Consider the following 14,522-nt stretch of genomic DNA (forward strand, 5'->3'; position numbering starts at 1 on the left):
CTGGCTCTGGATTCAGGAGGACCTGACTTCAAATCCGGCCTCAGACACTTAACACTTACTAGCTGTATGACCCTGGGCAAGTCACTTAACCCCCATTGCCCAGCAAAAAAAAAAAAAACAAAAAAAAAAACCAAAAACCCAAAATGGATACAAGGTAGATTTGGGATGGAAGACTAGCACTAGAGAGGATCATGTAAGGCTTTGTGTAGAAGGAGGTGCTCCAAGAGTCTTGAAGAAAACTAGAGATTCCAAAAGTTGCCATGGGGACAGCTGGTATAAAGGCACAGATGGATGTAGTGTGTGTGGAATGCCTAGTAAGAATGCATGGAAAGATTTCATAATCTGAGGAGGAAATGAAGAAATATATTCAAGTGATGTTGTGGAAATAGAAATGAAAAGAGTTAGCAAATGACTGAATATTTAGATGTGTGAGGATGACACCAAGCCTCTCAGATAGTGAGCTCCTTTACCCAGAAGCACACCTACAAGGAGTGTTGTAGAGGAATTTGTGCTTTAGGTAAAGAGCTTGACTCTGTTTTCAAAGTCCTTTCCAACTCTGGAATTCGGTGGTTCTAGAACATAGAGTTTGATTTAGAATTCAGTCCAAACATAACTGGACTATTGACAAACAAGTTCCAAAAACAAGAGAGAGAATGAAAAGGGAATCTAGGAAAAATAGGTCTAGTTCCCAGGTATGTTCCACAAAAAAACTTGGATTAACAGATAGAACTTGTAAACTTTTAATTTGCTGTTTTAAGAGGCAATTGGGGTTAAGTGATTTGCTGGGGTCACACAGCTAAGTATCTGAGATTGAATTTGAACTCGGGTCCTTCTGATTCTAGGGCTGGTGCTCTAGCCACTGTGCCACCTAGCTGTACCCCCTCCACAGATTTTTTAAAAACCCTTTTATTATGAAAGTTATTACTTGTTTAGCAGGCAAAGCTGGTCAGTCATCCCAGGTTTGGAGAGAAGGTGGTGGCTGTAAAAAACTAGCAGGGGATGTGGATAAGGTCCTCTGCCTTTTTTGGTGGAAGGATGGCGTCACAGAATATTCTGGCTTTGTGTTGCCACAAAGTGGTATCCTCAGGTTTAGCCTGTATATTTCTTTCATCACTTCAAATCACTAATCTATCATAGCATACTACAGTCATAGAATTAGATCTGTAAGGGAACAAGCAGACCATCTAGTCCATGAGTGTGGACTCATTTTGCCATTGTGAAAACTGAAACCCACGACAGATGGAAGGACTTGACCAAGATCACACAAGCTGTGATTAGCAGTTTGGATTTAAGCCCAGGTCTTCTGATATAAAATTTAGAACTCTGCTCCTACTACACCTTGGGGTTTTACTACCACAGAACTTCCCCCTAGCCCTAGTAGGATGTTAGTTTCTTGAGGGCAAGGATATTTTCTTTGTATCCCTAGTTTCTAGCTCAGTTCCTTACCTGTATTAGCTACCTAATGCATGCTGGGTTGGATTGTTGTTAATCTGATTCCATAGTCATCTAGAGACTAGACAAAGGGACAGAGGGTCGCTTAGTATTTGGGGGGCCAAGAGGCCATAACGATCATTTGTATTATTACTATGAGTTTTGAAGATTAAAAAAATAAATAAACTGACTTCATTCCCATGGCTTTCATATCACATGTAAAATTTTTAGAACATTGAAAATTTTACCTTTATTATATAATCTGAGATGAAAGGAAATCAGAGGTTATTTAGCCCAATTTAGCTTAATGCAGGCATCTCTTCTACAGTTCCCAGCATCCTTTGTCAGTTGTCCACCTTCTACTTGAAGACATCTGCTGCTGGAGACCTCTACTATCTCAGGGGCAGCTCTTTCCGTTTTTTGGCAGCTCTAAATGTGAGGAAGTTTTCTTCCTTTAAAGGTAGCTGTAGGGGGCAGGTAGGTGGTGCAGTGGATAAAGCACCTGCCCTGGATTCAGGAGGACCTGAGTTCAAATTCAGCCTCAGACACTTGACACTTACTAGTTGTGTGACCCTGGGCAAGTCACTTAACCCTCATTGCCCTGCCAAAAAAAAAGGTAGCTGTAGTATTGGTTAAAAATTACTGGATTTGTGGTTGGTTTGACCCTCAGCTCTTTCTTCTGCTGCCCGAATGACTCTCAGTGATTTGGTTGTAGGTCAGTTTTTTCATTTGTGAAATATAAACAATATATGTTTTCATGTGTATAAATAGAAAATATTTTAAAATATATAAACATGTAATTAAATATAAATATAGAATATTTCTATTACATATGCAGATGGATATTGTAAAGGCAATCATTCTCATCCTTCATCTCACTATAGGCTCTGCTCTGAAAGCCTAAGATTCCCATCAACTTATCATCCCCACCCCCATTACTATGGTTTCCCCTAAGGGGGAAGGAAAAGAGATACCCAGTGCTCACATGAAGATCTATGTACTTTTTTTTTTACATTTAAACAGAAACTCAGTGAATTAATTTAATGAAATAAATATTACAGGAAATCTCACGGGAAGCTGTTTTTCTCAGGTTAATAGAAATAATCATGATTTCAGATAGCTGTTGAACCTGGTTTTGATAGAACCATTTTGTTTTGTTTTTTGTTTTTGCAGGGCAGTGAGGGTTAAGTGACTTGCCTAGCGTCACACAGCTAGTGTCAAATACCAGAGGCTGGATTTGAACTCAGGTTCTCTTGAATACAGGGGCAGTGCTTTATCCACTGCGCCACCTAGCTGCTCCCTCTAGAAACATTTTAAGTGTCCTCTCTACCCCCTCCCTACTATCAGGGGATAGTAATTACTAATATCAGGGGATAGTAATCACTAATCATTTTATGTTGGCTTAAAAGGAAGTCTCTAGTGGAGTGCCCTGGGAATTTGTGCTTGACCCAGTGAAGTTTACCCTTTGTAAAAGCAACTCAAATGAAGGCATCCATCATGCTGATCAGATGAAATGCTAGGAAGGATGGGTGTCATCCTCGGTAAGAGTTGAGATTCAGAAAATGTTCTATAGTATAGAATGGGAGGTAATAAGGTGCAGTAGATAGGGTATTAAGACTTGGAATCAGGAAACCTGGATTTAAAACATGCTTCAATTGTGTGACCTTTAACTTCAGTTTTCTCAATTATAAAATGGGCTGATTAAATTATATTGTCTACCTCACAAGGCTATTGGTGAAGACACTGCTTTGCCACCTTAAAGCACTATACAAATGTGAGTTATTAGAGCAAGTTCAACATTGCTAAAAAGAAATTTTATAGTTGTAAATATAGTGGAACCACCCTTACTCTTAGCTTCAAAAAATCAGCTCCACAAGTGCAAGATAGAAGAGGTGTAGCTAGATATTAGTTCATATGAAAAAGATTAGGAAGCTTATTAGTGGTCTGCAAATTCCTTATCAGTCAAGTGTGATATGGCAACTTGGAAAGCTAATGTAATAAAAAGTAATGACCAGGTGATGCATTGCTATACTATATCCTGATCAATATTGTGTTCCTTTCTGGGTACCATATTTTTAGGAAGGGCATAAATCAATTATATAAATATGTAAGACATCATATTCTACAATAAATTGAAAATGGATACATGACCTAAATTATTAAAGATGATATCATAAAAAGTTAGAAGAATAGTAGATAATACACTTTTCATAGTTATTAGATGTTTTCTTAACCAAATGAAGCAGTTACAAAAGATAAAGTAGATAATTTGAATTATAGTTAGTCAGCCAATAAGCATTTATTAAGAACCTACTATGTGATGGGCACTGTGCTAAATCCTGGGGATCCAAAGAAAGGTAAAAGACAGTGCTTATCCTTGAGGATCTCACAATCCAATGGTGGTGGCAGGGGTAGGGGGGACGGGTGGACAAGAAGCAAGCAACTATGTACAAAGTACATACAAGATACTTTAGAAATAATCAACATGGATAGAGCACCAGCCCTGGAGTCAGGAGGACCTGAGTTCAAATCTGGTCTCAGACACTTAACACTTACTAGTTGTGTGACCCTGGGCAAGTCACTTAACCCAAATTGCCTCACCAAAAAAAAAAAAAAAGAGTCAACAAAAGAAAAGCACTAGAATTAAGAATCCCTGTAGAAGGTGGGATTTTACTTGAGATTTGAAAGAAGCTGAGGAAGTCATGAATTCAAGATGAAGAGGGAGAACATTCTATACATGGGGTAGAGCCAGAAAAAAATGCTCAGAGCCATGAAATGAATACATGAAATTGAAAAGCTCCTGCACAAAATTAATGCATCTAGGATAAGAAGAGTTCAGAAACAAGCTCAAATTCGTATCAAATTTCTCAGATAAGGGTTTGATATCTGAAATATATAGATAACTTACAGAAATATAGAAAATCAAAAACTATTTCCCAAAAGAAAAGTGGTTAAAGGACATAAACAAACCTCAAAAGAAGAATAACAATCTTTTAACAACCATGGAAAAACATACTCCAAATCATTAATGATAATAGGAATACACACCTAGTAAATAGGAAGGGATGACAAAATATGGGAATGGTCATTGTTAGGGAGGGGATTGTAAAAATGCACACTACCATGGTGGTGGACTTTTGAATTAGAACCATTTTGTAAAATTATTTGAAATTATCCAAATAAAGTAGCGAATACATCCATTGCTTTTGACCCAGGGATTCCAATGGAAGTCACTGAATGTAAACAACAACAAAAACCACAGACTACAACATATTTAAAGCAGCACTTTTTTTTTTTGTGGCAACAAAGACCTAGAAACAAAATACCAGTTGGGGAAATAGCTGAAAAAATGTGATGTATTAATGTAGTGGAATATTAATGTTTTATAAGAGATGACAAATACAGAGAGGCATAGAGAGACTTACATAAACTAATACAAAGCAAAGTAACCAGAGCCAAGAAAATAATCAACATGATAATGTAAATGGAAAGAACAACATCTATAAAACAATTGAGAATGACTATGGGGCAGCTAGGTGGTGCAGTGGATAAAGCACTGGCCCTGGATTCAGGAGGACCTAAGTTCAAATCTGGCCATAGACATTTGACTCGTACTAGCTGTGTGACCTTCGGCAAGTCACTTAACCCTCATTGCCCTGCCAAAAAAGAAAAGAAAATGACTATTTACAATTACAAAGGTTAATCTTGGCCCCAAAGAAGCTTAGCTTTTTGCAGAAGTAGGGGATTCACAGATTTGGAAGATTGTATGTAACCTCAGTTAAAAAAAACAAACCATTATATTATTGATTTTACTGGCTTTTTCCTACTTCTTTTTTTCTTAAGATGTTCTTTGTTATCAATAAAGTTTTTTTTGTTTGTTTGTTTTAGTGAGGCAATTGGGGTTAAGTGACTTGCCCAGGGTCACACAGCTAGTAAGTGTTAAGTGTCTGAGGCCAGATTTGAACTCAGGTACTTCTGACTCTAGGGCCGGTGCTGTATCCACTGCACCATCTAGCTGCCCCAAAGATTAAAAAAAAAAACTATCTAGAGGAAGGCAACCAAGATTGTGAAGAACCTCAAAATTATGACACAGGAAGACTGGTTGAAGGCACTGGGGAGGTTTACTATGAAGAAGAGAAGACTTAGATGCTAGCTATGTTTCAAGTATTTGAAGAGGTGTCACGTAAAAAGAAAGCTTAGTCTTGTTTAGATTGACCCCAGAAGGTAGAACTAGGGACAATTGATGTATGTTGCAGAAAGGAAGATTTAGGTGTAATGTAAGGAAAAACCTTCTAAAATTTTAATGGGCTGCCATTTGTATGTTCAGTTCATTTGGTATATTATGTGATAACTTGGTTCAGATTTATTATTACCATTTGGCACTGATGTGTAATGTGATTTATAAGATTTCCTCAATTGAAGCATCCTTAAAATTTCCTCTCATATGAAGATTTCTGTTTTCTTCTAGTTCCATCACCAGGACAGCTTCAGCATCGAGTTCACAGTGTGGGTCATTTTCCAGTTTCCATAAGGCAGCCTCTTAAAGCCACAGCCTATGTGAGTCCAACCGTTCAAGGCAGCAGCAATATTCCTTTATCCAATGGTTTACAGGCATATCCTAACACAGGAATTCCTGCACCAAACAAAACTACCACTCCTGGGATGATAGGGCGAAGTGGGCTTCCAAGACCATCTTTGGCAATAAATGGGAGTAATTTGCCCCGGAGCAAAATTGCACAGCCTGTGCGAAGGTGAGACTGTTTTTCTTCTTTGACTTATGTTGTATTTTGCTTAACATGTGAAATTCTTGGAGGTAGCTCAATCTTTTCACTTAGTTCTTTAACCTTGCTGTCTGGTGTGTGTGTGTGTGTGTGTGTGTGTGTGTGTGTGTGTGTGTGTGTGTGTGTGTGTGTGTGTGTGAGAGAGAGAGAGATTAAAATAGACTGTCAGTTGACCTTATGTGAAAGTTGATGATTGATAAAGAACAAAGTCATTAGTTCATGAATTTAAGAAATATTCATTTACTAGGCACCTGATGCATGCTAGACCAAGAGGAAGGTCTTTAGTCTGCTGGTTAGCTGATTTAAAAAAAAAAGAGTGCCTCCCACACCACAAACTTTTGAAGTGCAGCTAGTATAAATATTATCCTTTTTTGCATAGAAAGAAACTGAGGCACAGACAAGTTAAATGATCAATCTCAAGTTCGATAGAAAATAACAGAACTGGTTATAGACCCTATGCCTTCAGACTTCAAATCCAGTTCCCTAGATATATAAAAATGTTTATATTTTATAGCAAACAATAAATGTTATCTATGAATTTGCATTCCTTAGAGTTAAGAAGAACAGTTGCAGTTACAAAATTCCAAGAAGAAAACCATATCATTATACACATAATAAGGAATATAGAACTAGAGATCAAAAACTGTCAAAACATTTCAGCATTTAATGGTTTAATGAGGTCCCCCCACCCCCTGCTACACAATTCTTTGATTTAATGTTAAATTGAGTTTCTCCAGAATGCTAAAAATGTTTTGACATTTATTATTGGTCAAAGGCAAATTATAATGACTATTGTTCTGAATTGTTAGCTGCTAGGAGAAGAACTGGTTTAAGGAGTGGGGTCCAACAGAAAAATGTTCTGAGAATTTGGGGAACCTGGGTCTGAGGTGTGTCTCACCTGGAAAATGCATTAGAGAAAAGTACAAAGACAGTCTAATTTGAGAGGTCTAAAGTGAAAAGTCATATGTTGTAGGAGGTAGCGTGGTTCAATGGCAGGAGAATTGATTTAGAGTTAAAGGACTTGGAATAAGTCTTGGCTCAGCTTTTTCATTGTGAAGCCTTGAGCAAGTCACTTAACCTTTGTGGCAGAAAACGATGGTTAACACACATGCAATAACATTTTTCAGTTTTGCATATCTCTGCATCAAATGTCAGTCAACAAGCATTTATTAAATGTTTACCATGTGCCATATGCTGTGTTAAGTGCTGGGGATAAAAAGAAAGGCAAAAACATAATCTTTAGCCTCAGGAAACTCATGTTTTAGTGGAGGGGATAACATGTAAATACATATGTACATATAAGCTATATACAGTGGAAATGGAAGATGATCTCAGAGGGAAAGCCCTAGTTGTGTATAGGGGTGGGGTTAGGGGGCAGGGCTGCAAAGTTCTCCTGCAGATGGCGTAATTTAAGCTGAACCTTGAAAGAAACTAGGGAAGCTAAGAGGCCTTGGTGGGTAGGGAAGAGCCTTCCAGGTATGTGGGTACAAAGGCAGGAAATCTGGAGACTGAAAGTCTGGTATAAAGAATGTCAGCTAGACCAGTGAAGATTGGGGAGAGAGAGAGAGAGAGAGAGAGAGAGAGAGAGAGAGAGAGAGAGAGAGAGAGAGAGAGTGTGTGTGTGTGTGTGTGTGTGTGTGTGTGTGTGTGTGTGTGTGTGTGTGTGTGAGAGAGAGAGTGAAATAGCGAGTAGACTGAAAAGGTAGGCCCAATTGTGAAGGATTTTAGTTGCCAAATAGGATCTTCTATTTGATACTATAGTTTGAATGGCCAGGTGACCTGTGCTTTAGGAAAATCACTTTGGTAGTTAAGTGGAGGATTGATTGAAGTGGGGAGAATTTGAGGGAGGAAGAAAAACCATAAAGAAGGCTTTTATAATAGTTCTGGTGTGAGATGGTGAGGATCTTGCATGATGGTGGCAGCTGTGTGAGTAGAGGGAAGGGGACTTACACAGGAGATGGAGGAAATGGGGAAATAAGATGGAGCAGCACATTGGCTTTGTGGAGTGAGTGGTGAATGAGCAGTCAAAGGTGACACTGAGGTGGGGAGCCTAGGTGATTGGGAGGATGGTGTTACCTTCCAAATTTGATAGGAGGTTTGGGAAGAGGGTGAGCATGGGGGGAAAGATAATGAGTCCTCTTTTGGACATAATGAATTTGAGATGGCTATGGAGCATTTGGTTCAAAATTCCAAAGAGGAAGTTGGTGATGTGGTACTGGAACTCATAAAAGAGATTAGGGCTGGGTATTCTGATCATATTTGGGTGACTTCCATCAGAAACATGCCTAAGACACATGACTATATTTTTCAAATGGCACTTCCTCTTCAGTTATTTTTGAGAAAAGATGTGCTAGAAATTTGCAAAATATATGCCATTATGTAACCTTAAAAATAAGCTCTGGAAGAAGCTACTGGAAGGAAATCTATTATATTATCTGTTCAAGTATTTGAGAATCTTAAAATTGAAGAAACAGATACCTATATTTCCTCTTTATAAAGTGAAGAACGGAGAAAAACTAGACCATTTTAGAAGTGAGTCTAGTCTGCTTTCATTTGTAATAGACCTAAGTACCCTGATAGCTTTTGGGGGGGGGGGCGGGGAGTGTGAAATCAGGCACAGTTAGAAAACCATAGTAGAAGCTGGCTGGGTCAAGTTATGTATGTTCCTAGACAAACATACTCCTTCCAAATTCATCTCTTTTTCCCTTGCAGTCTCACAATAGAACCTTGTACCAAAATGTGAATTCTGTTGGAGGAACTCTGGTCTCCTAGGCTGGTGACTCCCTTTTCTGCCTTTGCTGTCCTTTGGCTAGAATTTTTCTTGTTTTTTTTTTTTTTTGTTTGTTTGTTTTTGCGGGGCAATGGGGGTTAAGTGACTTGCCCAGGGTCACGCAGCTAAGTGTCAAGTGTCTGAGGCTGGGTTTGAACCCAGGTATTCCTGAATCCAGGGCCAGTGCTTTATCCACTGCACCACCTAGCCGCCCCTTGGCTAGAATTTTGTAGGTATGGCCAAGGTCAATTATTATACTGGACCTTGGCTTCTATAGGTTAATCCTAGCAGAAGTTTCTTTAGGGAAGCTTGATAACCATCAGATTAGCTGTAGTGCATGTGCATAAATCCACTCTTTAATTATTCTTTCACCGGTTTCATTGTGTTTGTCAGATTGCTGAGACAATGCCTTTTAGAAGACATTCTTGTTTCATTGGCATATTTACCTTTTGCTTAGCTGTGCAAACATCTTTAATATGGGTCCCATCTGTCTTGTTTTAGTCCCATTTGGGGTCCAGAATTCATTTTCTTGCCTAATGAATGAGTGTTCTTGATAGATTTACCAGCATAAAATACTTAATAGTTAGAACATTGTTAATTTTGAGGCCATTAGTGGCCTAGTGATTTAGAGTTGGACCTGACTCGAGGATCATCCCCAAAATGAATAACACTGCACAATGCATGGGAGACAGGTCAAAGATTTAATGAACTCCTGCTATGCTCCAATGTATTGTGCTGAATACAGAGTGTTGTCTCTGAGATAAAAGGCATTATAGAGAAGACTTTCAGCTTTGTGACACTTCTCATTGAGGTCTAGTAGAGTCAAGTTCAGTTGTCAATCATGATATTTTTGGATTTGTACAGAACTTTACCTTTTTTGAAGTGTTTTTACATCTGTTGTCTCATTTGAACCTCATAGAAGTTGTAAGAGTAAATAAATCCCCATTTGACAGTTAATAAAACTAAGCCCCAGAAAAGTCGAATGACTGTTCAATGACTCACAACTAATTTGTGGTGCATCTTGGTTTGCAGCAGTATTGTAATCCTTCTCCTGTGGGGTGTTTCAGCACTTCCTTATACATTCATGCTGTTATTTAAACAAGCTCCAATGTGGAAATTTCAGTGATTCTTCCTCCACTGGGAAATCCTAATGAAGTAATTGATTTTGTTAGACAAGAGGTCCTTTGATAATTTTTGAATCTTTCCTGAAGGTTCTAGATTCTGTTAGTAAAAGGTATTTAGGATGACTCTGTACTTTGATAACAAAGTCCTTCAGAAAGTTAGCAATAATTTGATTTCATGTGAATTAAAAATTCTGAGCCGCTATAGTTGGACACACTGTACCTTGACCTCAGCGTAATGAAGTTGTTTTGGTCTTTGGAAAAGAAGAACAATAACCAACCAATCAAATGTTAGGACTTCCATAAAAGATGCAGTGCAGATGAACTTTTAGGATTCAAAGTAATACCTGATGATGTTTCTATCACTTAGTAATCATGTGCTACCTTTTATTTTGCTTTCCAGTTTTCTTCAGCCCCCAAAGCCTCTGTCTTCACTTAGCACTCTGAGAGATGGAAATTGGAGAGACGGCTGCTATTGACGTGGCGTTTGGTATTCTACAAGACTGGGAAAGAAGTGGAACATGAGGGTTGTGTCGCCCAGCTGGCTGGGTGACAGTACAATGGGCGTTTGTGTCTTTCCCTCCTTACATTTTAATGGAGTCACCACGCTGTTGTTTTGCAATGGACCTATCAGCAGAGACTACGTTTTGCACTTAAATATTTGCCTGGGGTACTGCGATGTTCTCAAACCCACAGTTGCAGTATTGTGACATTTAGAACTAGATCTGGTTTTTTTTTTTTTTTAAATAGATTGCTATGTATCTGAACTACTTTTTGAGAGAGTTAAGATGTATCAATATTAAATACTGCTTTGCCATATCCATTTTTTTAAGGTTACCTGTTCAATGTACTTACGTTCCAAACACCTTTGTCCATTCCGTGTTCTGTATTTTAATACATTGCCTATAACTGGGTCTTATAACATATACTTTGAACTTTAATTTTTATAGTTTACAGGAATCCTATTTTTTGCACTTGTTTCTTTTTACACCTCTTTGAACCACTAGGGAACAATTTAAATTTTTGTGCCATAAAAAAGTATTTTTGTGGTAAGGTACTATTTTTTTAGCTCTAGGGAGAGATCAACAGAAACATACCATACAGTTTGGGGGAATCTATAATCTTGTTTTTGTGGTTGTAGGATGAGCACAAAATAATTGAAGAATTCAGGGGAGATGGCCAAGACAGCAAGGGAGTCCAGTGGTTTTTGCCTTGTTATTGTTTCTTTAAATGTTAATTTATTATCACATCCGGTTTGGTATTTGTGGATCGCATCACAGAATCTCAGAGGCGGAAATGTGCATTGCATTTACCAAGTGCAATGGTCTCTACACTAACTGTGGGATTTCAATACTTTGTTATAAAGGATGAAACTGTAATGTTTTACTAACATTTGCTTCTGGAAAAAAAAGAATGCATTTTAATGCAAATAAATCTTTTTGATAGACCTTTTACAGAATCCAATTGCACTAATGAATGCTTTCTTATGGCATATGACCTAATATTTGTTACTGTGTATACTGCTGTTTTGGAATGTTTCAGAAATAAAGAATCTATTTCAGCAATATCAAGTCACACATGACTGTGCAACATAATATGAACAGATATGTTTTTCTATAGGTGAGCTTTATTACAATTTTTGAAGATGATTGGATTGTTGCTATTTTTGTACACAGGAATTTGCATTGCATGAGCATCTTTATATTTACTGTAGAAGGGCTTGGAAGAACTAAAACCTTTGTTCACTGGAGGCAAAAAAATTACTTGGCTTCAAAACATTTCTACCAGGTTATTATATTTAATTTCCACCATAAATTGTGGACTTTGGCCAAATATTTATCCCAGAGGGGACTATTGGAACTTCAGTAGTAATGGGTCAGCTTGATGCCTTGAAATATATTTAAGATAAATCACTCATTAAACATGTCAGCACATTATGCAAATAGAATTCAGGTAGCTTCCGAGAAATAAAAAAAATAAAAGTAATCCTCCTCATTTCAGAATTGACAATGTTCTAGAAAACTGTTCAGGACAGAATATAGTAGAATGCTTTAGGAAGACATTTGTATTCAAGTTGTTAGGATGAAATATTTGGCCAAGATTAGGAAAAATCCATATTTTTAAAAGTATCTGTTTTCATTTATTCGCCATATAATGTACTTAAATCATTAGAGACATAGAAAATACATTGCACATGTGTAAACAGTTAAATGAGTAGTTCTCTAAGGAAATGAAGGGGAATTGAGAGGAATAAACATTTATATACCACCACTGTGCTAAGAGCTTTACAAATATTATCTCATTTAATTCCCACAATAATCCTGCAAGATAGATGTTGTTATCCTTATTTGACAGTTGAGAAAAATGAGAGCCGAATAGAGGTTGCGAGTTGTCCTCGGGGTCACAGAGTGTCTGAGGACAGATTTAAGCATACTGATTTCAGGTTCAGTGTTCTCTCCACGCTAGTATACATGCTCAATATTGATTCAGCAGTAGAATGTAAATTCAATGTCATTTATTTTAGATTTTTAAAAATTTGAAGAGCATTTATTAAGTACCTACTATGTATTAAGATCCATTTGTCATCATAGATCATTCTCTGTTAATGCTTGTTTCTTGAATGTTTTAAGAATAGTCATGTAAAGTATACATTCAACTAGGTATACAAACTAGTATTCAGGAGATATGGTAGATGGCAACGGGCCAAGAATTTGGGTTCACCTTTTATCATCAGTCAGTCGGTGAGCATTTATTAAGTGTTTACTATATGCCAGGCACTGGGCTAAGCCCTGGGAATACAGAGAAAGACAAAAAAAGCCCTTATCCTCAAAGAACTCATATTCTAATTGGGAAAATAACATGTAAATACCTGGATACATGCAAGGTATATACCGAGTAGATAGAATGTAATCTCAGAAGGGAAAATAATATCCCCTGGGGTCAAGGGGTGGGAGTTGGAAAAGGCTCCCTGAAAAAGGTGGCATTTGACCAGATTTCGAGAAAGGAAGGGAACCTAAGAGCTGGAGGTAAGAGGAGGGGGGAAAACATTCTAGGCAGTTTGGAGTGTACAAGAATAGAAAGTCTAGTGTGGCTGGATTAGCTGAATCACAAAGTCTGTAGGTACATTTTAAGAAGACCGGATAGCTAGGAGGGGGCTCATAAATGTCGACAACAGAGGACTTGATATTTGATCGAAAGAGAGAACCTAGAGTAAATGGAAGCGTGGTGGGGAACAATGTGAACTTTAGAAAATCACTCATTTCTGCAAGAAAAAAACAACCTTGGAGATCAATTATAAGAATTTTTTGACAAAGTATGGTGAGGCTCCATGTGTAGCAAGGGTTACCCACATGAAGAGAGAGAGAGAGATCCCCTGTAGATAGCATGGGGGTATCTTTGTGTGGTTCAGAGGATAGACATCTCTAGCCTCTTCTCCCACCAGCCTTTTCCAAGGGAGACTAAGGCCAGGAGGAGAAACAAAAAGGAACTAGAGGACACTGCAGAAAGTGGGGATACTTGATGAATTATATATCTGCTCCCTTAAATATTGTTAGTCTATGTGATATCTAATTTCTGATCTCTGTCATTATTGGGTTGAAAGGAGGACCTTAAGCCTTATATCTAAGGCTTGACCCCTTTCCCACCAAATACCAGTTTCACAATGAACACACACAGGGAATAACAAAGAAACCCATTTATCTAAATTATAGCAGAATGGAAATCATAGAAGGTATACACAGAAGAATATATACCAGGCAACACAGTGAAAGAGTCCTCATTGAGAGTGAGGTAACAACTTAACCAAGAGAGAATCCTAGATCTCACACTAGAGAAAAATCCCTGACAAATCTAGTGTAGCAAGCTGGGGATATAGGGACATGAGGGAGACTGCCAGCTCCTCTCATGTCTTCCCAGAATCTTCCTTCAGCAATCTGGAGTTGGCCTCTTTCACTTCCCTCTTGAAGCTGGAAGTCAGAACAGTCCAAAGGGACCTGAAGTTTGAAGGGAACTCAAAGATGACTTGAAAAAGATGGAAAACTCTGCTCTCTATAACTTCCTCCAATTCCTCCCTACTCTCAGGCAGGCAGGGCATTCATCTCCACCAATGAGAAAAAAGGCCCATACCAATGGAATTTGGGAATTGCAGTTATTGTAGTTTTGATTAAAACATACCACTAGAAAAATGTTTTTAAAATATACCACTGGATATTGATGCAGAGAACTTTGGGGGTTTACAGGGATGAATGATAGATGAAATGACATTTTTTCTCAAGATATTAATATTTCTCTGGTTGGGGTTGCTTTCCTTTGACACCCTACTCAGTCCTATTTTCTATATATCTACTTCCAATTATTTGCCTTTTGCTACAATCTTTTTGTATCTTTTTTTTTGTGAGGCAATTGGGGTTAAGTGACTTG

General features: G+C 37.9%; 1 protein-coding gene across 2 annotated transcripts in view; it reads left to right on the plus strand.

Annotated features, from left to right (window-relative positions):
• SLAIN1 (SLAIN motif family member 1) overlaps window positions 1-12,526 on the plus strand; it is a 76,120-nt gene extending 63,594 nt beyond the window's left edge. Inside the window, exons 7-8 of one of the 2 annotated variants that reach the window (XM_043998939.1) lie at window positions 5,900-6,182; window positions 10,507-12,526. In XM_043998939.1, the coding sequence (XP_043854874.1) occupies window positions 5,900-6,182; window positions 10,507-10,582 (359 nt within the window). In that variant the 3' untranslated portion in view covers window positions 10,583-12,526. The remainder of the gene's footprint in view (window positions 1-5,899; window positions 6,183-10,506) is intronic. The other variant, XM_043998940.1, reaches the window with a different exon arrangement.
• Window positions 12,527-14,522: the final 1,996 nt, after the last annotated feature.

Source organism: Dromiciops gliroides, chromosome 3 (genome assembly GCF_019393635.1).
Source record: "Dromiciops gliroides isolate mDroGli1 chromosome 3, mDroGli1.pri, whole genome shotgun sequence".
NCBI lineage: Eukaryota > Metazoa > Chordata > Mammalia > Microbiotheria > Microbiotheriidae > Dromiciops > Dromiciops gliroides.